Genomic DNA, 27,598 nt, shown 5'->3' with positions numbered 1-27,598 from the left:
CAGATAGACAGCTACGATATAAATCTGTTAAGGTAAACAGCTATAGTATATATCTGACCAGGTAGACGACTATAGTAAAGATCTGACCAGGTAGACGGCTATAGTAAAGATCTGACCAGGTAGAAGGCTATAGTAAAGATCTGACCAGGTAGACGGCTATAGTAAAGATCTGACCAGGTAGACGGCTATAGTAAAGATCTGACCAGGTAGACGGCTATAGTAAAGATCTGACCAGGTAGACGGCTATAGTAAAGATCTGACCAGGTAGACGGCTATAGTAAAGATCTGACCAGGTAGACGGCTATAGTAAAGATCTGACCAGGTAGACGGCTATAGTAAAGATCTGACCAGGTAGAAGGCTATAGTAAAGATCTGACCAGGTAGACGGCTATAGTAAAGATCTGACCAGGTAGACGGCTATAGTATAGGTGAAGTCAGCTACCTTGACGAGCCACGCCAGGAAGAAGATGAGGGTGATGAAGTAGAAATAAGAGCGCCAGCGGGGGAAGCTGTCAATGGCTCGGTACATGAGGAACACCCATCCCTCCTGGGACGCCGCCTCGTACACCGTGAAAATGCTGGTTCCTGGAGGGTGGAAGGGGGGAGGGGTCACACGCGGGTAGGACAGGAAGGCGGACACAAACAACGGCGTGGACTCGACGTGCTGCTCTATCGCCGAGGTGTGTGTATGCCTGGGTTAGGCTCGGCGGGTAACAGGAAGATGTACGGCACGGTGGTCGAGGCATTGGATTGCAGATCTAGAGTTGGGCAGAGATCCAATCAGCCCTTATGAGTAGTTTTGGAGAAAAGCGAATGAACACGTTGTATAATATTAAGACTTGTAAGGCGTCTTCAGCTGACCACTGATCAAGCAGCAGTGGACACAGTGCTGCTGTTTTACTATCTGTATGAATAGTACATACAGCATCTGCATGCTTCAGATTCATTGGAGGACCGCTCCAATTGTCTGAAGCGCTCTCAAATGACCATCGAGATGCTTTAGATCCCATTTGGAGAGATCCTTTTGATAGAATACTAGCTTTCTCTATCACTAACCTGATTGGTGGATGGGGGGACTTTTAGTACCAGAAAGCTAGTAATCTAGAAGAATGGGACCCCAGCAGCTGGCAGCACCGATTGTAGCATCAGTAGGAGGCGTTACCCTAGTGAAATAGCCCGCAAGGAAACACCTGACCACACACACACACCAGTGTCAGAGTTAATCTCTTTTTTGTCTCTTTTCATACCCACAAACGTTACCTTTCCTTTCATACAGTTCACTCCTCCCTCCCCCATCTATGGCCCCCCACCCAAATCCGACTCTTGTCTACCATCTCTTTTCTCGTTAATCAAACAACAGGCTCTTTCTCTCTCGCTCTCTCTCTTACTTTCTCTCTCTCTCTTTCTCTCTCTCTCTCTCTCTCTCTCTCTCGCCGTAATTTAGAGATTAATGCCTGGAGTGTACTGTGTCCTGACAGTGGATTTGGGCCTCGCTGAGCTGATAAGAGAGCAGCTCGAAGCCGCTTACCAACACAGCAGCCGGGATCCTGCTGTCTGCTCCCTGCGTCCTACTGCCTGCTGCTAACTGCCTGTTTCCTCCTGCCTGCTGCTAACTGCCTGTTTCCTGCTCTCTGCTGCTAACTGCCTGATTCTTACTGCTGCAGCTTACTGCCAGATGCTCACTGCCTGCTGTTTACTGACAGCATCCTACAGCCAGCTACTTACCGGTTGCTTCCTCTGATTTGGTGCTTACAGACTACTTCCTACTGCCTGCTTCCTAACTTTCTTCTGCTTACTGCCTGCTTTTTAACCGCCTGCTCCTTACTGCCTGCTTCCTACTGCTTACTGTCTGCTTCCTATTGCCTGATTCCCACTGCTTACTGCCTGCTTCTTACTGTTTGCTGCTTGCCTGTTTACTACTGCCTGCTTCCTACTGCCTGCTTGCCTGTTTCCTACTGTCTGCTTCCTACTGCTTACTGCCTGCTTCCCTATTGCTTACTGCCTGCTTCCTACTGCCAGCTACTTGCTGTCTGCTTCCTACTGCCTGCCCTGGAGGCCCACAGCATTAAGGCCATCAGATATGCTAGTTTCCCGGAGCTCCCCCCAGCCTCCATCTCCCCAGCAGGGTGGTCGTTGTTATGGAGGCTCTCCATCCATACAAGCCATTTTGTACCCACGTGCTTTGTTGGAAACACAGGAAATGTCCAGGGCAATACAAGAGGACAATGGAGCCAAACTAACATCATTAGTAAAAAGTGTAGTGCTTGTGTGTGTCAGTGAGTGAGTATGCATGTGTGTGCATGTGTGTGTGTTAGTATGTGTGTGTGGGTGAGTGTGTGTGTGGGTATGTGCGCGTGCCTACCCAGCTCATTGAAGCCACTGTATCCCAGCTCCTGCCTGCTCAGACCCAGCTCCTCCAGGTCCATACACTTGAAAGCCAGAGGACACTGGTATCCTTCACCGTCTGGGGAGCAGTGGGTGTCTGGGATAGCCAGGCTGTTCCACGTCACGTTCCTGATCTCACACACACACATTCACCGAACACACACTAACATTATACACACGCATGAAACATTTTTGTAGCAGACAGGCATGCCTCAACACAGGTTATTCCGCTAGATCAACGACAGTCGGTCGTTAACTCTCAAAATTATTTATGTATGCGTTTTACACAACCTGAAAGATGGGCCATGAAAATAAAAGGCTATTACACGTTTTTGGGCGACACAAACCCCCCACCCCTCCTCCACCCCCCTTCTGTCCTCCCCAGGTCTTCTAGCCGCAGGTGTTAGTTCAGGGGCGGCTTAATGTCGCTAATGAAAAGTAATGTCTTCAAAAATTGGCTAGCCAGACATCCATCCAGGCTGTTTATCAAGGCCCCCACCACATTCACAGAGTTCATTTATTGCAGTATCACAAAGGGCAATCACAGGCGCAGTGTTGAATCCTGATCCAGATAATTGCGCCAGGGAGGATAATAGCTAATACCACAGTGTGTTATCTGAAACGCGCCCCCCCCGCCCCCCCCCCCCCCCCCACGCAACACGCAGATGATAGATCAAGTGTCAAAAGAGGAGAGCGAGCCGAGGGCCCTTGGACAAAAGGTTTGAGGAGTCGCACTGAAAAACAAGTGCGGGAGAGGGGATAAGGGATGGTGATTCGTTTGCATTCAGTGTCCATTCCAATCTGTGGCACACATTCCCAATCTAGCATCACACAGGTCTGGCAGGTTGAAGAGGATAGAGCCACGTGCGGTCCTGGTCGCTGGAAATGGGAATTTAATGGGATTCACAGGTGGCTCTTTCTCCGTATGGCTTTTAGAGATTGGCAAGGTCAACGGGAATTATCTCTGACATGTGAGGGGGGAAAAAAGGGGACGACCCCATTTTGTTCACAAATCCAAAAGCCTTTTCATCCAATATATAACGACCATCACCTCAGCATTTAAAATTCCCTCTCTCTCTGTCAGTCTCCATCTGAATCAAATCCCCCCCCCCCCCCCTCCGTGCATGTGTGTGTGTGTGTGTGTGTGTGTGTGTGTGTGAGAGAGAAAGAATGGCCCGGGGCTGTGTGACTTTGTGCCAAGGGCATATGGCTGTTAAAGATCAGTCGCCGGCAACAACCCTGATATGACATATGTCTGAATGCCTACCTCAAACACCCACACACCCATCAGGGGGATTTGGAGGCCGGAGCCTAATAATCAACAAATCGCAAACGGACCAGCCACTCTGCTCTAATCAGGATTTGGTTCTGGACTAGCCAGTAAGATCCGCTGGTGCCCCTGGGGGCAGGCTGTGGGGTGGGGGTAGATACGGACAGATTGAGGCCAGATTGGACAGGAATGAGTTTAAGCATCGAGCCCAGACAATGAAGGAAATGTTCATTATTATGATTAGAACTCTCGCCGGCGGCAGATCTCATCTCGGTGATGGCGATGGACGCTCCTCTGCTCCCCATCTTTCCCTCCGGGCCTGTCTCGCTCTCTCCTCGCGGCACACTCATATTCCACATCCAAATATTACAATCCTCGGCAAAGACACCCACCCACACAAACTAGAAGAAGGGTCTATGTGCTTGAGTGAGAACTTGAATGGACAATTAGTATCCACCCACGTTTATTTAACAATGTACTGTATTTAACAAATATACCGGTAACAGCACATTTTTGTTTTCCTCATGGTGCCAATTTCCCAGAAATCAGTGTTGAATTGGCAGCAAAAACTGACACCCAGATAGATATTTATGAGGCAGTAAAACCTACAGCTGGAATAATAACTCACATTTTTGGTCACAGTATGAGAACATCCAGAATGTTTGTATAGTGATGCAAGAGGCCTGAATCATAGACACTCGTCTGCAACAGTTTCAAACTAGAAATGATAACAACGCCATCAAATCAGAAAAGGCATTGATGAGCCTCGGAGATGTCTGGTTGGGACCGTTTGCGGGTTACGATCAAACGGTTCCTTCTCACCCTTTCTCGGTGTCGTTGGTGACGCAGTGGTGGTTGAACGTTCCAAACATCTGTACTCCCAGGATTCCGTAGAGGAGGAGGAAGAAGAGCAGGAAGATGGTCACGCTCCAGATCTGTTCGCCCGAGCGCCTTGGGACACGAGGGAGACGACAGAGGTTGGTCCCAGCATCTATCCGAATCCTGACTGAACTATGGAACCTCTTACGTACTTGAGGATGTTGGTGATGCGCGAGCGCGGAAGCTCAAAGCGGAAATAGATTCGGAAAGCCCGGATCATGATGAGGGCTCTGGGGATTCTGAGCATTCCCCAGGGAGACATCTGGTCCACCAGATCTGCTATCTCAAACACCTGCAAGGGGGCGGGGTGGAGGGGGGGGGGGGGGGGGGGGGGAGTGAAGGGGGTAGGGTGTAGTGGAGGGGGGGGGGGGGGGGGGAATTGCCAGAATATAGAAACTCAGATGAAGTATCCAAGTTCCAACACTTTATGGAACCAACTGAACAAGCAGGGTTTGATGTAGCGCTGACGGAGGCCCCCCTGGTTCTGTAGTCGAACCGGCAACACCAGTGAGGATGGGACAGCACTGCTAGTACTGGTGAGGTTGTAGCTGTGACAGTCAACATAGCACTAGTGTGGTACTAAATGTGACATTACCTGTACCACTATAGAGGTATTCAAGGTGACAGTACCTGTAGCACTAGGGACACCCAGAGGAAGAACACCATGAAGCCATCGAACATACACCAACGGTCTTTCACATAGGAATTATCCCCCTGGACAGAGAGAAAGACAGAGGGGGTTGGCATTAACCAGCCCCATGACTATGGGAAAATGTCGACACCACACTCTGACCACACGCTTGAAAAAAACGAAACAAAAACTGAATCAAACATCTTCCTTTGTGCAACTAGTCATTATTGCTGTGGTTCGTGACAGGACTAAGAGATGGAGGAGCAGTAGGATGTGGAGGAGGAATAATTGGAGGAAGAGGAACAAGACCTGAAGACGGAGGAAAAAATAGAAAAAGGTGGAGGAGTCAGAGAAGACGGAGGGAGGAGGAGGAGAATGGGGGGGGGGGGGAAGAAGAGATAGAGAAGGAAGTAGAAGGAGCAGAATGGGAGTACCAGTAATGCATTCGCTTAAGCTAACGCATAACCAGGTGGAAGATAACAGACTGACCACGTCTACATATAAAACAGGACGGGGGAAGATAGAGTACCAGAGAGAAAGAGAGAGGCACAGAACCAGTAGGTTCATGGTTTCCCATAGAGCTAGGCTACTTCATTCTACTACTGGTAAATCATTGTGTGTACACTATACATGCGTTGTGGCATTACAAGGACAGGAAAAAGAGGGGTGCTACATTCCCACACTGGATCGAGTGCCACTTGACAAAATGGCCGTAGTTGCACACACTGCATCTCCCAGAAAGCCTGCACACTCAGTGCAGAGGGGGAGCAGAGGAGTAGTAGAGGGGACGAGAGAGGGGAGCAGAGGGGGAGCAGAGGAGTAGTAGAGGGGACGAGAGAGGGGAGCAGAGGGGCAGCAGAGGGGAGCAGAGGGGCAGCAGAGGGGAGAAGAGGGCAGCAGAGGGGGAGCAGAGGGGAGCAGAGGGGGAGCAGAGGGGGAGCAGAGGGGCAGCAGAGGGGAGCAGAGGGGACGAGAGGGGGAGCAGAGGGGAGCAGAGGGGAGCAGAGGGGAGAAAAGGGGAGCAGAGGGGAGCAGAGGGGAGCAGAGGGGAGAAAAGGGGAGCAGAGGGGCAGCAGAGGGGAGCAGAGGGGGAGCAGAGGGGAGCAGAGGGGACGAGAGGGGGAGCAGAGGGGAGCAGAGGGGGAGCAGAGGGGAGAAAAGGGGAGCAGAGGGGCAGCAGAGGGGAGCAGAGGGGCAGCACAGGGGAGCAGAGGGGACGAGAGGGGGAGCAAAGGGGAGCAGAGGGGCAGCAGAGGGGAGAAAATGGGAGCAGAGGGGCAGCAGAGGGGAGCAGAGGGGGAGCAGAGGGGGAGCAGAGGGGAGCAGAGGGGACGAGAGGGGGAGCAGAGGGGAGCAGAGGGGCAGCAGAGGGGAGAAAAGGGGAGCAGAGGGGAGCAGAGGGGACGAGAGGGGGAACAGAGGGGAGAAAAGGGGAGCAGAGGGGAGCAGAGGGGGAGCAGAGGGGGAGCAGAGGGGCAGCAGAGGGGGAGCAGAGGGGACGAGAGTGGGAGCAGAGGGGAGCAGAGGGGCAGCAGAGGGGAGAAGAGGGCAGCAGAGGGGGAGCAGAGGGGCAGCAGAGGGGAGAAGAGGGCAGCAGAGGGGGAGCAGAGGGGGAGCAGAGGGGAGAAAAGGGGAGCAGAGGGGAGCAGAGGGGGAGCAGAGGGGAGCAGAGGGGAGCAGAGGGGGAGCAGAGGGGAGCAGAGGGGAGCAGAAGGGGAGCAGAGGGGAGCAGAGGGGAGCAGAGGGGATGAGAGGGGGAGCAGAGGGGAGCAGAGGGGGAGCAGAGGGGAGCAGAGGGGAGCAGAAGGGAGCAGAGGGGAGCAGAGGGGAGCAGAGGGGAGCAGAGGGGGAGCAGAGGGGAGCAGAAGGGAGCAGAGGGGAGCAGAGGGGATGAGAGGGGGAGCAGAGGGGAGCAGAGGGGGAGCAGAGGGGGAGCAGAGGGGAGAAAAGGGGAGCAGAGGGGAGAAGAGGGGAGCAGAGGGGAGCAGAGGGGGAGCAGAGGGGAGCAGAGGGGAGCAGAAGGGAGCAGAGGGGACGAGAGGGGGAGCAGAGGGGCAGCAGAGGGGGAGCAGAGGACATGGCTGGAAGGAACTGGGCAAACAGTCGTTGAAAATGTCAACTACACAGGAAAGTACCTTAATGACTAAGACATGTTCCAGTGGAGAGAGACAGAAGATGAAATTAACTGAGTTACATAATAATAACCTTGTTTCTCATTAAGTACTTCTGTGAACCTTCTGTTTGTGCCTGCCTTCTATTGCGCTGCACTACCATAGCCTGCCCTGGTAGCCTCTCAGGATATCAGTGTGTATTTGCATGCAGGTGTCTGTTTGTAAATCTGATACACACTGAAACTGGCTCCTAGGGAGACAAAAGGCCATAATGTAGCTTGAATGATGGTATCAGGTGGAGTGCCTGTTGATTTTAAGTATGTATACAGTACCTGCTCAGAAAACCTGCAGATTGCCACACACACACACACACACACTCATACTCACACACACCAACGCCACCCCTCACTCTGCACTATTGAGCTGTGACAAGGGTGCGATGGTGGATGTTTAAAACTGCCCGTACATAGCTCATCCTTAAAATCTATAACAAGGGCCAATATATTTACAGGGCATCCTCCTAAACTAACTGGCAAAACAATGCCCCGAGTCGTAGATAAACCTGAAGTCACAATTCAGGCAGATGTTGCAGATTATCGATATATGAAGAAGATCTATCACCCCGATGCGAAACGTGGCATGTTGTTGATATTCACACTGACATATTTCCAAAGACACTCCCGCACACACACACACACCATTGTCCTTTCCATCTCTCTCCCACACGTACACACACACACACAGAGAATAGAGAATGATTAGCCGTCGTCCCTTCAACACGGGGATGACAGATGCTAACGGCCCATATTGACCCTCTCAGACAGGCAGAACCCGAGTCCAAATGACTCAGCTGTTTTACCTCCCTCTCCGGAAGCGACGGGATGCGGCGCCTCGTCTGAAAAACCTCCCCGTCTGAGCGCTTGTTATCCCTGATTTGCCAATCAAGCTGTCCACGCTTTCCATAGCAGTAATTAGACTCTTTCATCTGCCAGATGTCTGTTTTCTGGGTTCTTCTATAGGAGGCTGTCTGTGATCCAAACAGTGCTGAAGGATCAGAGAGCCCTGTCAGGCCCCTTGCTTCAGACTGATGGAGAGATGGAGAGGCTGAGAGGAGTGGTATAGCACTGGAACACCGTGAGGTGATGGGAAGTACAACAAATGTTTTATTGCGGTGAGTTAGGGTTTGCGGAAAAGGAAAAGAACCCCTTACTCGACCGACGCACAATCGAGGTTTTTCTCAGCACGCAACTATTCCACCTGTTACAGCACTGTGCGAAGCTATGTTGGCCTACTGTGCTTCAATCCCAAACTCAGGACACTCAAAGCCAAAGACTCAGTCCTTCTCCTGTTTTGACTGAGGACACTGAGAGGCAACAAGCAAATCAATGAATACTACGAAGCTACTCCTTCTCTCAAATGGACACAGTCCCAGTACTGTGGATCGTTCTTTAATACACACACGGTACATTTATAACTCTTCAATGACGTTTTGAATGTCGATGTGTCGTGTCTTTTTACCTTGACGATTCCTCGAATGTGCATCTTGGCGATCATCTCTGCGGTGTAGAGGAACATGAGGAGGGTGTCCAGGGTGAAGGTGACGTACTGCAGGGGGGGGTAGTGCTCGAACGTCTTGGGGGTGTTCATGCACACTGAGATGACACTGACGATGGCACAGGCCCTGAGCAGGCTGTGCACCCACTAGGAGGAACAGGCAGGGAAAGTCCAAGCGGAAATTCATTGCAATGGAAACGACCCAAAATACACCATTCCTTTTCGACTCACATCAAGTCGAAATGTATTTGCATAGCCCTTTTCCACGAGCCACGTCGCGCAGGGCTATACGTACGCCCACGGAACTGACCCCGTGGCCCACCTAAAACCCCTCAAGGAAGACAACTCCCAGGAACACTCATCTCTAGTTTGTTTTTGACTTGTATTCATGACTTGTTCCTTTTAAGACGAACACTCGAACGCTAAACGGTGACCTCTTGGTCGGGTCTGCGGCACCTTGCTGACGAAGACAGGTCCTAAGTCAAAGAGTGGATTGCCATTCACGGGTTGGTCACTCACTGGCTTGTTGATCCAGAAGATGTCGGCGCTGTCAGCCAGGGTCTCGTCCGGCCCAAAGTCTGTCATGGCCTGGGCTTCGACCCGCGAGCTCTGCTTTCTCTTCAGCATGCTGGGGCTGGCCGTGCTATACAGGGAGTGGATCTGAGAGACGCAACCAGAAACACAGTCACCCATGCCAATGAGAAGATGCCAACAGGGTCAGGGGCGAGTGGCTGCACCACGTCTGAGCATAACCTTATCATCAGCGCTTGTGTGTGGGGAAACGGTGGCCCACGAGTCCTGCTTTTTGTACACTCAATATCGACGGTCGACTATTTACTTTGTTTCATTGTTCAATGTCGTGTGCGTGCACTAACGTGTATTCATTTAGCAGACGCTTTTATCCAAAGCGACTTCCAAGGGAGAGCTTTACAAAGTGCATAAGTCACTGATACCTGCGCTACCTGCTTTGTGAAATAGGGAAGCAACTGCAATGCTCAGAAGTGGATGGCCAAGTCGGGGTTTGTTTTGGGGAGGTTTTGACAGAAAAGAAAAGTACGGTTGAATATCAAACACCATGTGTCGTGTTGCTGAATGGTATGTGACACACATGGAAGACGGGACATGTATGTGTATCCACACTGGAACAGCGTCACACAGACTTACCTGATACAAGTACAAAGATCACCAGTGATCTCCGTCATGCGTGTGAAAAAAAAAAGAGGTGATGGTAGGGTTCTCCCTACCGTGCCGTGTGCGTGCGTGCGTGTGTGTGCGTGCGTACGTGTGTGTGCGTGCGTGCGTGTGTGTGTGTGTGTGCGTGCGCGTATAAGAGAGGGAGAGAATATTGGGGGCCATTTCAACACAAGTACACAGGGAGAGGTGACACCCTCAATGGAGACAAAGCACACATACCAAAGGGAAAAGTAAAGCTGAAATTGCTCCAGCACTGCACATAACATGCGATCAGGCATACCCTGTAAATAACACACAACAGTTAGTCAACAGCATGGCATATATGGTGTACATGTACAGTACAGAACCAACATCTACAGTAACATTCGGCACCATCGTCTGACATGGAGGCATATATGCAACGGGATGGGAGGGACCAGGAGAGACCACGTGACTCACTGTGAGGCTCCTCATTGGTGCGTTCATCCCCGGGTCGCAGAGGGGTGGTTAACCCAGCCAGAGAGAGAAGCGTAGAGGGAGGGAGGGGGAGAAAGAGAGAGACTCAGCTCCTGGACATCACAGTCCTAGGGTGAGTGAGAGAAAAGTAAGAACAGTCTAAAAATAGCCTAACAGGTAATACATTTGAACTTTTAACCCTCCCTCAGACATTCACAAAACATACACAATACATGCACATTTATCTAATAAGCATATATACTACGTCAATAATATCCAATGCTGAAATGTGTCATTAAACCAAAACGTTTCATATTCTCATTATTCAGATAGTGAGCGCGCCTTTGATGCTGTCTGACCTGCAGAGCGCATGATGCCACTGTTTGCTGACCTGGTCCTCCACTCCCTCTAAACAAAGCCCCATTCGTAAGTGCTATTCTCAAATGTTCTCCAAGTTTCTACACGGAACATTGCAAACGTTCTACATCCTACACTGAGATTCTGAAATAGACATGCAAAATTCCATTTGATGCTGACAGGGTTGATGAGTTGTATAATGGAGGTGTTCTTTGATTCCCTCACAGAGAAGAAACGTGTTTCTTCCGAAGCCCCATATAGTCAGAAGCAATTTGCAATGTAATTGCTACACTTAGCATATGTTGGTAGAGATTTGAAGAAGAGTGAAAACAAAATTACACGGCGTAAGTGCTATAATGTGGGAGTAAGTTGCCAAAGACTGCAATTAGTTTCCCATTTGGAGAAGAGGACATATTCCTCAGGGACAGGATACAATCGCTGGGCAGATAAATTGTAGCTGTGAGTATCTATTAGCTTCAACAAACTTACTTCCTTGGAGTTTGTTTCTCTGTCAGAAAGTGTCTCCTAACTAAAATATACATTGGCAACAGAGCAGAACACTTAAAGAGTACAGAGACTGTATCACTATTACAGGCCTTCACTTAGTGGTAACTCATCTGAACACAATCGAGCCTAGTCTGACAAAAGAATTACTTTACAAAATACAAATCAAATACCATAATCAATATTTCAATCCAATAATGTTGTAATCCAGAATAAACTCAGTTCTGGAAAAGACTAAGGAAAAACACAATAAGTAAAAACATGCACAAACGAAATATAACATATTGTCGTGTTTCCATCAATACTAACATTTACATAGCAGAAATGTAATCCAGGCCAGTCTACTGCACAATAGACAAACATTATAAGATGTGAACCGACAGGTGTTTTGGTGTTAGTCACGGGCCTCATAACAAGAGCCTGGTTCTAAACCATCACAACTATTCATCTGCATGTGACCCCAACCTTGGCATAGACGCACAGCCAGCTCCCTGCCCCAGCCGGAAATCAAACCTGGGTCTCCTGTATACCCACAGAGAGACTATAAGTAGCATCCTTTTGATGTGAGGCAGATGGAAACATTTAGAAGGACACTCTCAAGCATGTCTGAATGTAATCTACAGTATACAGTATACTCAGCATTTTACTTGTATCCAGGCCTGTAACTTTGTACAAACGGAATGTATAAACAGCATACCACTTTAATAAGCATTTAGTCAGGCATTCAGTAGCCTCGATGCTTAATAACGTCTGATTTCAGATAGATGAAGCTACTGTAGTGAGTACATGGGGCTGTGATGAAAGCATAAGATCAGTCCCACTAAGACTATTACAGTTACTTACAACTGTGTTGAAAAATAATCATCGCTTATCAACACAACAATACCGCTGGCAACAGAGTCAATGTGTAATCACGTATTTGTAATTTCCATTCATTTTAATAAATGGCAGCAAGTTTGAATTCAATGTATAGGCTGCAGCCTCATAGGCCTGTGCATTATCTGCGTCCATTTTGAATGCTACCTTTGTTGTTGTCCATCTGTGACACACCTGCCACCACAAATTCATTTGGAAATGCATGTCCATATTGAGATTAGATTGAACAAATGAGATCTGCCACTCCAAAGTTACTATGGTAACGGATGGGAGCAAAAAATATGGGGGGCTAGAGTGCACTGAACAGTCACAAGCATTACAAGGAAGTATTGAATTACGATTATGTTTTATACGGCACTATAGCGTGCTTGTCAAACGTGGATGTGATTATAATGAAACCCCGATGGAAAATCAGGGTTTTAAATAAAGGCCTGACCACAGCCAGCTGCCTGTAGTTCCTGGCGAACACCGAGAAACAGAGAAGAATCTGACGTCTCGCGCAACCCGTTGACAAGACTCGTCGTAATACAGTATGAGATCAGAAACATGTTAGATCACTTACGCGGTACGTGTGTGTAATTTCCTTATCGCAGTGTCGTTCTATCCATAACATCAGCTGTTTTTCCGGTGTGTGTTGTGATGATGGAGAGAGTGGGTGCGCGCGCGAGCAGCAATCACATCAGCAACTGAGCAGATGCAACGGTGACGGTCGCGCGCAATCTCCCCTAGCAACAGCCAATAGGCTCGTAGGGCTCAGTTTGCTCACTCTCGGACTTCCTGTCTCAGACGTGGGCCACGATAAAACGGCACAAATGTTATAGCTAGTTATTTCAATATTTGGGGAATTTTTATATTAAGGACAATGTTGATAGAGTATGAGGACGAATCAACACCACTAATCAAAACCACTGAAACAATGAACAATGTAGACAAAAGTTATACTTTCAGGTAGACTGACAGGTTTCTGGCAATACTTTACATTGAAGTTACTTTAGCTAAACTAGTCTATCATGTAACTAACAATACCTGTAGTAACAACACAGTAGTTTTAAGTAAGAACTGCCTTAGTTACACTCTATAACAAGTTTAAAGGTCAAAGTTATTACATAAATGAAACTTGGTTTTGGTGATGTTGGTCTTTCCAAGGATAAGTAGATTTTAACATTCACCTTGTTTTGATAACACAACCTCCCTCTGCCCCTTTCCAGGATACAATACACCTACCCCTCACACCCCTCCCCCATACTGTGCCTTCTTGCACTTTTTTATTACTGGATCCTACTCACATCTGTACCATTCAAATACATAGCAATTCCTCTGTATCTACAATGTTGTAACTATAGGTATTGCTATTTGGATAACCTTAAAGGCATGGTAGGTAATGTTTTTTTTGGGGTAGCTAACCCAAAATATCCCACCCCATTCCTTCAAAGCCCCAAAAGCACATGAACGCGCTGCCTGTCTGTTGTAATGAGCCCATAGCCAGTAGCCCATCCAATCATTGTATTCAGTTCGAATGCTGTCCAATCATTGCATTCGGTCCAAACACAAAGATTGGTCGTGTTTGTTTCAGTCATGTGTCGGCCACAAATATTGGGTTGATTTTATTTTACTGTGTTGATGTATTCATTGCTATTAGGATATTTTAGGTTATAATAGGTATTATTTCAGCAAATTTAACAAAAATTGCTTCTCAAAAACATGACCTATCCTGCCTTTAATGTAAAGTGCTTAAACATTGTTGAACACTCGGAGCATTATAGAGAAGAGGAGAGAAACAAGGGATGAATTCAAGTTGCAACTGCCTATTGGTACGTATTGCCTATAGGTACAAACACTATTGATATATTTGCATGTTGTGGAATTTACTGTGGAATATACTAGAAGTTTGGTACTAATTCTTTTAAATGATTACAGCCCCTTTCAGCTCTATTTGTCAGTGCATTACCCATTCTGAGAGCAGCCTTCACCACTGCGCTCAATTGAAAACAATTAGCCTACAGTAGCATTACAAGCTTCACCTGTGTTCTGTTTAATTGACTCTGTATACCCTGCCTGTTCCTTTGTTCCCGGCCAGATTGTGCCAGTATTTTCCCTCTGCTTATTCAGCATTTACTAGTGTTTGATTAAGACCACTGCCTGTTTTTGAACCTGTTTTTGACTGTCGTGTTGGATTCTAACTCTTGCCTGTCATTTTGTACCGGTTGCTGTATGGAATGAATAAAATCCTTCCTTTTGTCACTGTGCCTTGGTGTGCGAATGAGTCCCTCCTGCTCTGTACCTGACACTATTTCATATTTACATCTGTTAGAAATTGATATGCAGTCTGATTTAGGGAGTTAAGAGTTTGGGTATGAAGTGCTGTTTTCATGCTGTTGAGGTGTGATGTGGAAAGATCCGGTATGACAATACTGTTGTTCCATAAAGAGCCATTTGTTAAATGTCTAACTAGTGACCCACTATTGAGCAACTGTTTCCAACTCTCCCTCTCCTGCAGAACCAGCAAGTTCACTCTCTCCTTTTCTTTCTCTCTCTGCCCAGCTGGGACCTGGCCTGTTGGGGAGTCACTCCTAATCAAAAGCACTTGTACGGAAGGGAGGAGAGCCCTACTGGCCTCGCTGAAGAGTTCCAGCTACCTCAGGCCAGCCTGCTACTCCCTCTCTTTCCCCTCCCTTTACCCCTCCCTGCCCTGCTCCCTCTCTCCCTCGCTCCGTTTCTCTCCATCTGTTTGACGGGGAAAACATTGGGGAGTTCCTGCGAGATCCTTTACTTGAAGTTTCTGTGGGATTTAAACATGCATGCAGAGGCCGTGGTGCATTCCTTGTTAGTTTCACTGCTTGTGATCCTGCTGTCTGCGGTGCAGGACACTTTCTTACAATCGCTGAGGTGAGTTTTCAACGTGCTGTTTGTCCCATGAATTTGGAGGTCGTGAAAAACGGAGACAGGATAAAGAAAGAGAGGGAGAGAGAGTGTGGAAAAGGGAGAGGAGAAAGCGAGAGAGAGGTGAGGAGTTGTGCTGACATCAGGAACTTTCTGAGTTTCAGAGTTAAATTGTGTGGAGTAGTCTGGATTTCCCAGCACAGTCTGCACAGTTTGTACTACCAGCTCTCTGCTTAGCCATACAGGACAACAGAGTACAATCAGATTGGTTGTAACATTTACATTTTAGTCAAATAGCAGACAAAGGCTATGTTTTCTTATTACTGTCAATGGACTACTGACGTTCTGCTATCCTAAAGGTATTTGAGAGACACCACAAACGGGAGCCCACAACTGATCAGACAACAACATGTCATTTGCTTTCTGAACCACTATTTTTTTAAGTTGTTCCACTGGATAAGGGAGCGTGAACTCGAAACCGCAGTGTTGATGATCTCAAAATGTGCCTTTGTCTATTCTGTCATCAAACCCCAAAAGTCCACCAGAAATGTTTCCGAATAGTTGTGTCTACAGTAAAATGGAAGCCCCATCTCTCTTCTCCTGAGGAGCCTGCAGGGCAGTAAGTGGAACCACATGACTCTGGGCTTGCAAAACGGACTCAGCTGTCGGGTGGGAAATGTTTACTCAAAGCAGGTGCACCGCGGATAGAGGCCGCGGTTGGCCCTCGGATGACGTCCTATGTTTTTTTCTTGGCTGGTTATCACACATAGGTACCATGAAATGTGACAGCCACGTCAAGTACATTGATGACAGAGCGGGTCCTATCACGCGGCGCTGCTTGTTTTGAGGACAAATTGAACCCCCCCCCCCCCCCCGATGCGTATTCTTCGGTTCTGCCGAGGAAGCTGGGGCGCTCCGCTGTGGGCGTGATGGGACTGCAGAGTTTCTGATGGGTGTCGGAGAACTGGACGGCGCTCCGCTTAGCAGGCAGCGGGGAATAGAATGGAATGTCAAAACGAGACCAAATAAAACAAATCTGTGTGAGGAAGGCCTTGGTAGGGAAGAGAGGGGAGCAGAGACATGGGAGTGAGGGTGTAGGTTTGGGGGGAGAAGGGGCTGCTTGCTGACCACTCGCTGTTTGATTTATTACCCATGGTCTATCATACCTTCTTTCCAAGTGTCCCTGGACTAGCCTTTATGTAACTCTTCCCTCATAATGACCTCGCTGCATGGGCTTACACCCTAACTGTATCTGCTTCCTCCAGCACATTGATCCAGGTCTCCCTCTGGAAACAACGGCATACAAAGACTGTGGTTCTGTTGTTGTGCGAACAGTTAGGCTTCTCTCACCATGTGACAGCAGAAAGTCAGTCAGATGTTTTCCAAGGAGCACAGGGTGCTCCCTAGCTTTCCACTGCTCCGATCAACAAATGAGGCCATCCATTATACAAGAGACGCTGGAATAGAAGCTCATATATGCTTAAAATAGTGTGGGAATAATGTGAGAGAATTCATTAATAACTGAAACCCTCTTTGAGAGCTATGGTTTTAGAGGCCACACATGAGTTACGTACAGATCAGCCAGGAAACAAGCAGGATAGACAAGAAAGAGAGAGATGGAGATATTGATATTGTTAATGAAAGGCACATTAATACAGAATCTGGCTGTCACAAAGAAATCATACCATTACCGTGCGCCGAAACTTTGTTTCAACCATAAACAGACAAAGAATAAGAGGGGGGAGGAGGGGTGGTGAGAGTTTGATCACTGGCAGTTTTTTGTATAGATCAGCACTGTTTGCTCAAATAATGCATTAATTACCACTTGTTGAAGGTTTTACCTGTAATAACACAAAAACTTTTTTGGGTGGGCGTACATTATTATTTCCCCTCAAATGAATGTGTTACTAGGTTAATTAAAGTTTAAAGTGTCATATTCTGGGAGCACTTAAGCGTTAAGCTCAGGCAATCCACCTAAGTAACGGAAAATTCATTTGTTCTCCATCTCTCACACACACACTCGCACACTCTCTCCATCCCGCCCTCTCTCTGCCTTTCGCTGACTCTCTCACTCCTCCTCTCAGCCAGGCGGGGGAAGTGTGTAGGCTGTCTCGGGAGTCTTCCCAACGGCGCTGCCGGACCCCCGACGGCCTCATCTGCAGCGGTCGGGGAGAGTGTGACTGCGGCGTGTGTATCTGTCCGGTCACAGAACCAGGGAAGTTCTACGGGCCGAGGTGTGAGTGCAACGACTGGCTCTGTCCCACACACGATGACAAGGTCTGCAGCGGTGAGTGGCACGGCAAAAATACACGGCACACACCGTAAACGCTCAACAAGGCTCCACTACAGGGACCCGGGTACTGGTTGTGAAGCATCGTAGCCTGTCTCTTACCCTTCTTCACTCACACAGGTATCCCAGATACATCTTCTGACTGTGTGTTTGTATTTGTGCTGTATGTCTGAGTTGGTGTTGTGCTATCGCTGGTAACAACACTTTTTTTGTGTGTTTTCAAGCTAGCACGCTATCTAGTATTAAGGAACCTTGCAGCATAGAGCAGCCAGTCTTTGGCCAGAGGTCTCCCCCTGAGACAGGCCCTTGAGATGGGGCCAGTGAGACAAGGCTAAGTGATTCAGCAGATAGCTACTCGCACTGCATTCTGACATTCACAATCACCCAGTCATCCCCAGCCTGGGCCAGGTGCTGTGCAAGGGAAACTCATCATGGATGCTTTCACACAGGGTTTCCCTTCTCCCACACAACATCAGAGCTTCACAGCTGACGGTTGGCTCCCAAAAACGTTTTTCTCTGGAAAAGCCAGCCCTTTTGGTTGATTTGGTTATTTTGGTCTAGTAAATCAGAGGGTTTATATATCATGTGTTGAAATGGAGAACGCGCGCGCACGCACACACACACATACACTTATCAGAGAGAAACAGCACTCTGCTCTGCTTCAAAGGGTTGATTTGAAAGAGACAGCTGGCTGTTCATTGACGTCAGTGGGGCTTGAACTTCTCCTGGGTGGCACAGCTTTGAACCTGGCCGGTCTGGGTGACATTCTAGTCATTGTTCTCAGAGCATCCTTCTCACCAATCCATAGAGTTAGTCTGGGCTTGAGTGCACAGCTCTCTTAGAAGCGAGGCACTCGCACAGACTCACACTCACTTACACGCACAAGCACACCTCACCCACCCCCCCTCCCCAAGGCACTCTCCATCATTGCACTAGCACTTGAAGTGGTGATTGGCGCGTGCCTTGGTGACTGACAGCCATGGAGCACAGCAGCGCCACTCTGATGGCATGAACGCATCACATCCGAAATAAGAACTCTTGTATGCCAAGCTTTCCGGAATAATACGGTGGAAATCACGTGGAGTGAAATCCTGTTCCCTCTTTGGCAGTTTGAGACATGGTCACTGCACGTCAGCACCTTCTTATGTACGTACTTTTTGCGAGTATGGATCAACCTTTTGCTGGAACGCATGCATTTGTTTTGGGGCGCTCCCATGTGCCGCCAAGGAAGCGGTTACCCAGCCTTTGTTGTACCTCGACAGCAGTGGTAGTGAGTGATTTATTTAGGGAGACAGGTTGGGAGCTGGAGAGGAGCTTCTTAAGCTGGCTGAGTCTGAAGACAGAAGGTCCTGGTAATGGCCTTCACTCTACCCAGATGCACTCTGTAAATGGACACTCATCAAGACTTTCATACAGTACACATCTCAAGCGTACATACACACACGCATTCACACACACAGACAGACACACACAAACAGAATTATACTCATCAATCTATTTCAGAACATCTTGAAGGGGTATAAAACCCTGTATTAGCCTGTCGTTCTGTCTACACCCAGCTAGGCTTTCTGACAACACTAGCAGCTGCCTCTGCCCCTGGCTGTCCTATCGGTTCCTGACTGTTCAACACTGATAACATCCTTTAGAGTCCCCCCCCTGGGGTTAAACTATGTGTTGTTGTTTTTTTTTACCTCTAAGCATATTAGCCAGGTTGGTATTGAGCGGTTCCTTGCCCAGGATGCTATTCACCGCCAACAAAAACATGGTCACATTTTTCAGGGTACATAGGCTGCAGTGTCCTCTCTGTTGTGAAGAGACTTGTCATTCTTTGCGTTTCCACTATCAAGTCAAAGGAAGAATTGTACAGTACCACTACATGCTACACAATGTGTCCAGTAATATTCAGAAAATGTCAGTGAATCCCATCCTTGCATTGTTCTGCCTGACAGTGAGTCTGTATTAAGTAATGTCTTATCTTCTGACTGCATCTCCTGTGAATATGGAGAGACATAGCTTGCTGGTAATCACAGTTTACTGACAGAAAGAAAAGAGAGAGAGAGAGAGAGAGCACCTTTAGGATTTATGAAAGTGTAGTCCATTTATCAGAATCATATTAATCCCGTTCTCCTTTAACAAAAATATTCTCATTGCTCCCAAGCTTCCACCTAATTATGCAAACGAGAGTTGAGACTCACTGAATTCTACATCTAGCTTCATGTTATTGTCTAATAAATTACCAGGGCTCCTGTTCGGCCATGGAACAATACAGTTTAGAAGAACAAATGCAGTGATTTCACAGCAGTGTTACGAGGGGCCGGGGGTCATTAAACTTACAACAGAGGTTACATGTCGTTCTACTCATCTGAGATGCTGATTGGCTGGTAGGGTTGTTCTACATTGACATCTCACCTCACTGACAAAAATGGACCAATCCTGCTGTTAGAGAATTACAGTAGTGTGTCCTTGTGTACAACTTGCTGTAGTTTGTTTATATTTATACAATCTGTGTTCCCCAAGCGTTCATACTGCAAGTGTTGCCAGAATGGGGATTTATCTTCAAATTACTATAGTTCCACTTTTGACCGTACGTGTTGTGTTCTGCCCAAAGGCTTTGCACATGATGTCAATGCACACATGGTGGTGTTGACAGACTGTAGCTGGGAAGGAAAACATGTCATTTCTGTGGGCTCTTAGTTAGTTTACACAGTTTATGTCCCTGGTCCCGTTTTTATTCTTTATTTTTTATTTAACCTTTATTTAACCAGGCAGAATCATTTAAGAACAACATTCTTATTTACAAAGATGGCCTGGCAAAAAGCAAAAGCTTTTTGAGGGAGAGGGGAAGAGGACTATGGAATCAAAATCAGGTTAAAAGCACAATGGTACACAACCACAGCAGTACAACATACAGAAGGAAACAAGCAGGTCATTTGTACATAGGGAATCAGAGAGGATTAAAAAAAATAATGTTTATTGGCTGAAGCATAGCTGATGTTTAACCACAAAAGGCAACATATAAGCCAAGTACATAACTAACTACTTTTTCAACAATGGTCGAGAAATAGCCACTCTGTAAAGTCTTGTTATTGTTATTGAAGTTCTGCACACAAGTGCAGCCAGTCCTTAGCATGGAGTTGTCTCCATTTGCAGAGTTGCATTAAACAATTTAAATGGATTGTTCCTTTTGTTCCACATTACTTGTTGTGAATGTGCTCCTCTCTCTGTGGAGAAAGAGCTCAACGTGGCAGTGTTTCTCCTTCACAGCTCTTTCTGTGTTCATTTTCCTTCACTTTTAAATGAGACACGTGAAGCCCTTGGCTCCCCTCCATTTTCTCTCTGTTTCTCTCCAGTTTTTCTCATACTCTCTCTATCTCTGCCTCTCTCTCTCTCAAACACACAGACATTTCCTGCTCCCTCTTTCTTTCATTTTCTCCCTGTACCAATTTCTATTTATCTTAGCTGAACTGGTTGTTTCCAATGATGTGTTTAGAAATTATGGCAGGCAGGCAGACAGACAGACAGACAGACAGACAGGCAGGCAGGCAGGCAGGCAGGCAGGCAGGCAGGCAGGCAGGCAGGCAGGCAGGCAGGCAGGCAAGCAGGCTCCTCTTTGCAGCCGTCATGTTTCGGTTCTCCTTTTGTGGTTCTACAGCTCTGGTCCAAAAGTGTCAGGTTCGGAACTATATGTCACTTCCTGATTTGTACAGAATTCATCCCATTCCTCTTCCTCTTACTTTATCTCTCAGAGGAGCAGTTGAACAGAAGAAGGAAGGAAGGAGCTTTGAAAGGGGGAGAGACATATAAAGAGAGTTCTTCTTATGGATGTATGTGCCTGCTGGGCTTTGTCATATTAGTCTTCAGATGTGTAATCTCTTTCTCTTTTTCCTTCTCTCTTTTTCTGTCTCTCCACTGCTGGACAACCCAGGGTGCAATAACTCACATCCCCCCTGGTCTTTCCAACTCCCAAGTGTGTTGGTCCAAGCCTTCACCAAAATAGAACACACCTTGACTTGCAATTTTAGATAACTTTGAGCTGCAATTTCAGATAATCTTTCTATTTCTCAAAAGAAGGTTTTTAGGACAGTTCATACAGCATGGGATCTGTTTGACTGTCTGTCATTCTGTCTCTCTCTCTCTCCCTCTCTCCCTCTCTCCCTCTCTCTCTCTCTCTCTCTCTCTCTCTGTGTGTCTATCTCTCTCTGTGTGTCTATCTCTCTCTCTGTGTCTCTCTCTCTCTCTCTTTCTCTCTCTCTCTCTCTCTCTCTCTAGAACACATTCTCTGGTAGAGTCAAGAGAGTAGGATCTTGTGCTGTGGACATTTATGGCTCCAGACAGGTGTCCCCATAATTAGTAACAAAGTATAGTCCAGGGGGGTATCCCAGAGAGCAGGTTTAACAAACTGTGAGGTCAGATGGCTATTAATCAGAAGGTTGCCGGTTCAATTCCTGGCCATGCAAAATTACATTATTCTTTGGGCAAGGCACTTCACCCTACTTGCCTCGAGGGAATGTCCCTGTACTTACTGTTAGTTGCTCTGAATAAGAGCGTCTGCTAAATGACTAAAATGTAAGTCTGAACTCTGAGTGGATTTCCCCTAAAATGGGAATCTCTGACAGAACAGCTGATTTTGATTAGTTCACGAATCAACTCTGAGTATGTCCACTCTGAGTTCAGCTTGTGAATGAGGTCTATTACTAAAAGTCAACATCAATGGAACTCCGATCCACCATGGCACCCGGCAACAAAAACGTCCTCCTACTTCACCCCACTTTAGTTAGAAGTGTTAATATGTGTTTATGGTGAATCTGAGCACATACTCTACAATGGATACATTTGAATGCAGTAGCCTAGTCCATACATTTAACCACACTGTCCCCTAATATAACAAGTGAATTTTTTTGTTTGAATACATTATCATGTTCACGTTGGTGCCTCCCAGGGGCACAAAGCGCACTTGGCAGCAGCTTAAAATGAAATCTAAAAGCATTCTACGAACAGGTAAGGCATGTTATGCTTGGGCCTATAAGCTTGTGATTGTAGCCTACATCATTTTTAAGTATATTTGACATAATACAAAGTAAATATCAGTTGTTGCCCATTTCAACTTATAGTGGCAGTAACCCCCAACAGAATGCTTTTCAACACAGGATAATGATGATGAGTATGAGGATGAAGAGACGTTGACTGCTGCCTCAGAGAGGGATGCAGAGAGGCCTACATGTATGGTCGCTACTGCTAGTTCTCTCCCTATGCACTTTTATTTACAGAATTTTTTAATGTACACTGAAATGAAGAGAAAACAAACGGCACATCCTTATCCTGTTGAACAGAGTATGGATGGGCACTGCCAGGAGGGGGGGGGGTTCGTCTGCCTGCGTAGCTGCACAAAGTCAGATGTTCAGTTAACGGCAGGTGAATTCCGCATGTACAACTGTGGAATTTGCCATCTAATGTAATCCCAGTTACCAGTAAAGGAGTTGCACAAACTGCATCTCATGAGTAAGTGACGAATAAGCAAGTGCATAAAACTGAGAGGGTGAGAAGATGAGAAAAGGGCTGATCTTGAAATTGTTTCGCTGGAACCCCAGTTACAGGTGGGTGCACGGTCACAGGTTAATAATGTTAACTGTAGGAACAAAATACTTGTTGGATTTCTATTTGTAGGCAAAGAAGACCAAATACAATCTCATTTCCAGTCTTGATTTCAGTGCCAAAAAGCATTTGGTCGTTTCTGAATGTACGTCCACGGTGTGTAACATTAGCAATGTAAGGGCCGAGCATGTGGCTAAAATGAATGATGGAGTGTGAAGGAAAACTCTACATTTCACTTCGGTATCCATCAGGGAATTCAAGCACATCTAATTGCGGTCTTATAATCGTCTCCCGATGTAAGGCTAAGATATGTAGAAATGTAGAATGTGTTAAGGAAAACCTGCCAGCGAGCAGGTTAGGTTCACAGAGTCGGTTACCATGGACACTGACCCACAGGTTTCTTTTTGGAATGGAAAACCCAGTTTGGCCTCATCTTAGGGTTATCCAACTCAGAGTTTTCACTAAACCCACTTTCTGGAATACCCCCCCAGGTCCAGCCTGTGCCAGGCATCATACTTTTATATTCAACAAAATGTGTCATAACTGTTTAAAGTTTGTTTTACTGTGTATTCTGTGTACTGTTGTAAACCATACTTATACAACGATTGTGAATGAACGCTCACATGACCTCACCAGAGTTGCCATAAGATTCTTCATCGTCTTATGTTGTTCTCACTATAGAAAAACATTTATTGAACAAATTCTCTATCCAGATTCATTCCTAACCGTGTGTCTCCAAAGAGTCAATTGTGTTGTTTATCTCCACTAAAATGATATAGCCTCCATTTATTAGCAAGCAGTGTGAGTTGTGAGGAAAAGGAGGATGCTGAAATGAGCCTGGCGGAATGACTCACCATCCTCTGTATGTCAGGATGTGAACGCTGCACCACCTGTCATTACCTTCACAGCTGTCCCTCTCACCCCACACCCCTGTGCTGGTCCACCAAGCCCAGGCCTCATTGGCCGGCCGAGTATTCCGCCTTGTGTCATTGGATGAGTGTTTGTGTCCATCTGAGCAGGATGGGAGGGGGGCAGACAGCCCCCGGCTGAAGGGAATTAAAAGAGCTCTCGAAGGACCTTAGCTTTCCACAAACACACACACACACCGAAAAAACACACAAACACACACACCGAAAAAACACACAAACACACCTTCTCCCTGCCAGACAGACTGGACCCAATTTAGATGTCGAAGTGATTGTCAAACTGAGAGTAATAGAGAGCTGGAGGGGGCAGTGGAGTTGATAACAAATAGACTGGCAGAAAGCTTTGACTTTACAAGTGATTACCAAACCGTTCACGGTAGCCCCTCATTTCCTGTTGAAGAAACATGTCTTAGACATGTTCAAATCCTGCTAGTGTAGAGACTGAAGCAGATTCCTCAGACTAATCACACCTTATTTTGGTCTGTGTAGTTTGAGGGGTGGACAGTAGTGATATGCACTTACCAAGGTCAAGAGACCTTTTAAATTGGCCTTACCAATAACTGGTCTTGTCAGTTTGTCAATGTATATGCCTATGTCATTCATTTCCACCACACAAAGGGGTCACATGTCCTCTACCTTGCTGTTCCTCACTAATGGATGGACGGTAAAGCTTTGATATTTTAATGTGTTTGTAGACTTTGGTTGCATATTCCATCTTGAATACAACAATTAGAACAAGGTCTCGCTTCAGATTGTTAGCGCTAGCTAGCTAGTTAGGAATAGTAGCCTGCATACAATTACTGTAATCCCGATAGCAAATGTATAATTAATTTACTAAATTCTAAAATATACATTTACTGTAAACAGCATACATCTTTTTATAATTTATGCCATGGTTAAAGAGGTGCAAGCTGCTTTGAAGCTTATTGAAAATGAATACTAAGAATATTGTTAAATGGACATTATGTTCCTCACTTTGTATCGGACAACACCACTATATATTTCAAAAACATAATCCCCACTAATGTTCCACCTTCCACTCCAAAAATCTGGCTATTGAAAGTTGTCCTGTCATTTGTGGAGTGTTAGCATGTAACGCATTCAGTTCATTTTCTCTCAAGTGCCACAGTCATTTTAGTGTTGATTATCTGCTCTCTCTGGCTACCTTCAAGTAGAATACATATTGGAGAGAGAGGGAGAGATAGCAGGAGAGAAAGGGGGAGAGAAGGGGGGAGAGAGAGGGATGGAAAAAGAGAGCGAATATTGCTTGTAGTTCTTGGCTGATGGATAGCCCTTGAAGAGGCTATCACATTACCCTGATGGAGAAAGTCGTTGAGTGATTGAGTGTGACACACAAGACCCTGTGCAGCTAAACGCACTGAGAGCCACATCTATAATAGCTTGTCAACAGAGCTCATTTGCATCATATGATTTTTCCAGTATTGATCATCGCTCACTTCAACCAAAAAGGGGGGATGGACAACTGAATAGGTAGGGAAGTCCAGAATACACAATAGACTCCTGTCCTCTACTTAGGTATGGATACCTGATTTTATTTTTATCAAGTCTAGAAAAATGGAAAAGAGCAAGAAGGAGAGAGAGATTTCAAACACCACAGTGTAGACAGGAGGAGTCAAATACAAGCCTTCTGGATTAGATTTAAAGGACTATTGCTATTCCCCCATCTGGCGTGTCAGTCAGCCCTGTGCTGGATTGTGCTGGGTTCATTGACAGATCAGGATCTCTCAAAAGGTCGCCCTGCCTTCGGGTCCTTCTCTGGCCTAGACCAGGCCGAGACCAGGGCTCGACCGGGGTGATTGCATTACATAAGCCCTGGCCTCGCACTCTGTTTTAAGAGGTGGGATTTAAACCATATTAGAGATGGAAAGAATGAGATGTTTCAAATCCACTTAAATCGGCCTTGCGCAGTGGTGAAATGGTTGTAATAAGGAAAGACTTAACCAAAGACTTAACCAGGAATAATCTGACGAGTGTGTGTGTGTGCGTGCAACGTGTCCATGTGTGTCAGGCATACATGCATATGCCTGACTTTATCAAAAAGCACCTTCCTGTGACATTTGTCTGTGTGTGTTTGTGTGTGTGTGCGTGCAACGTGTCCATGTGTGTCAGGCATACATGCATATGCCTGACTTTATCAAAAAGCACCTTCCTGTGACATTTGTCTGTGTGTGTTTGTGTGTGTTTGCGTGTGTGTTTTAGAATGTTTGTGTTGTGTGTGTGTGTGTGCGTGCGTGGGGTTGGGTCAGGGTGTATTTGAGTGCGTGCGTCTCTCTGTATGTGTGTGTGTGTGTGTAAGCGTGTGCTTGGGTGTGTTTGCGTGTGTGAGTGCACTCTCGGCCGTGGTCCCTCTCTCTCAAACACGTCTGCTCCTGGCCCTTCAGGTCATGGGTTCTGTGACTGTGGCCAGTGCGAGTGCGATGACGAGTGGCACGGGGACGTTTGCCAGATCCAGCAGGACTGCACCCTCTCCAGCCGGAGCAGCAAGGAGCTCTGCAGGAACACACAGGGGGTGGTCTGCTCCAACGCAGGTGACACACACACACACACCACTGATTCACATGCACACATCTGTTTTTGAGTCGACCTTGCTCGTGCTTATTTGTGTTACTGATGCTGCCTTCAAGGCTGTGTGTGTGCGTGCGTGCGTGTGTGTGTGTGTGTGTGCGTGCGGATCAGCGGAGGCAGACTGAGTGGACGTCTGGGTTAAAGCTTTTTCTCCTCAGACTGACAGCACCACCCCCACCTGTGGAGAGCCCCAGTGGCCCAACTGGCCCGTCTTTGTGTCCCTGGCTAGTGCTTATTTATCATGTGGCATTCAAAGTAGTGTGTGTGTGTGTGTGTCTGTGTGTGTAAGTGTGTATGTGTGTGTGGACTTCTGGCAAGACAGATCAGCATGTGCAAATGCAAATACAGTCACAGCATGCATTATGTTTGCCTTGTGGCCTGAGAACGCCCCCCCTGCACACTCACACACACACACACAAGTACACAACACACACCACGCACACACATGAAGGAACCAGACACTAAGTCTCCTTCCAAAGCACATCTGCAAACCAGCTGGGTCCTTGCCCCCTAAAGTGCATCCCATTTGACACATACGACACAAACCGCACACCAAGACACACACATACACACACTTCAATCATGGTCACACACTTTCTTTCTATGACTAACTCTGTGTGTGTGTGTGTGTGACAGGCTCGTGTCAGTGCGGCAGCTGCGTGTGCCACAACCCGGACGGCCGAGGTTTGGTGAGCGGGCGCTTCTGCGAGTGTGACGACGGCGAGTGTCTGGACGAGGACACGGGGGAAGTGTGTGGAGGTACGTCCGTCCTCGCACCCCAAAACAACCGGCCCTCCCTCTGCAACAGCCGTCGGAGCCTGAGAGATCCCTCACGCGTGCCCCGTAGAGGAAATCAAACGTACACGTCCAAAACGAAACCGAGTCGGAGCACAGCTCCGGGAGTTAGCCGGCGAATCTTCCGATAAGATCGAGGAATTTGATCGTTGGCGATGGCGGTTGGTGTTTTGCCGATGGCGTGTTCACACGCCCCGTGCGTCGAACAGGAGGCCCCCGTGAGGCCAGTGACAGCACACGGGCTCCGCCCATCGCAGAAAGGTTAATTGGGAGGGATACGAGGGTCGACCTGGCATGTGTGGTGCCACCTCTATAGGTGTTCACCCCTCATCC

The 27,598-nt window shown here is 47.2% G+C and overlaps 2 protein-coding genes across 2 annotated transcripts in view; one reads left to right on the top strand and one right to left on the bottom strand.

The window, feature by feature from the left end:
• Window positions 1-10,305, bottom strand: part of nalcn (sodium leak channel, non-selective) — a 70,421-nt gene extending 60,116 nt beyond the window's left edge. Inside the window, exons 1-8 of the mRNA XM_084689665.1 lie at window positions 10,244-10,305; window positions 9,350-9,490; window positions 8,795-8,977; window positions 5,165-5,248; window positions 4,687-4,826; window positions 4,478-4,606; window positions 2,363-2,514; window positions 443-585 (exon numbers count right to left, since the gene is read on the bottom strand). Coding sequence (XP_084545791.1) covers window positions 443-585; window positions 2,363-2,514; window positions 4,478-4,606; window positions 4,687-4,826; window positions 5,165-5,248; window positions 8,795-8,977; window positions 9,350-9,490; window positions 10,244-10,285 — 1,014 coding nt within the window. The 5' untranslated portion in view covers window positions 10,286-10,305. The remainder of the gene's footprint in view (window positions 1-442; window positions 586-2,362; window positions 2,515-4,477; window positions 4,607-4,686; window positions 4,827-5,164; window positions 5,249-8,794; window positions 8,978-9,349; window positions 9,491-10,243) is intronic.
• A 4,480-nt stretch (window positions 10,306-14,785) lies between these two features.
• itgbl1 (integrin, beta-like 1) overlaps window positions 14,786-27,598 on the top strand; it is a 33,029-nt gene continuing 20,216 nt past the window's right edge. Inside the window, exons 1-4 of the mRNA XM_084688920.1 lie at window positions 14,786-15,082; window positions 17,161-17,363; window positions 26,287-26,433; window positions 27,107-27,229. Of these exons, the coding sequence (XP_084545046.1) occupies window positions 14,991-15,082; window positions 17,161-17,363; window positions 26,287-26,433; window positions 27,107-27,229 (565 nt within the window). The 5' untranslated portion in view covers window positions 14,786-14,990. The remainder of the gene's footprint in view (window positions 15,083-17,160; window positions 17,364-26,286; window positions 26,434-27,106; window positions 27,230-27,598) is intronic.

Source organism: Hypomesus nipponensis, chromosome 23 (genome assembly GCF_054491055.1).
Source record: "Hypomesus nipponensis isolate SF chromosome 23, ASM5449105v1, whole genome shotgun sequence".
NCBI lineage: Eukaryota > Metazoa > Chordata > Actinopteri > Osmeriformes > Osmeridae > Hypomesus > Hypomesus nipponensis.
This window is presented reverse-complemented; position numbering and strand designations above follow the sequence as displayed.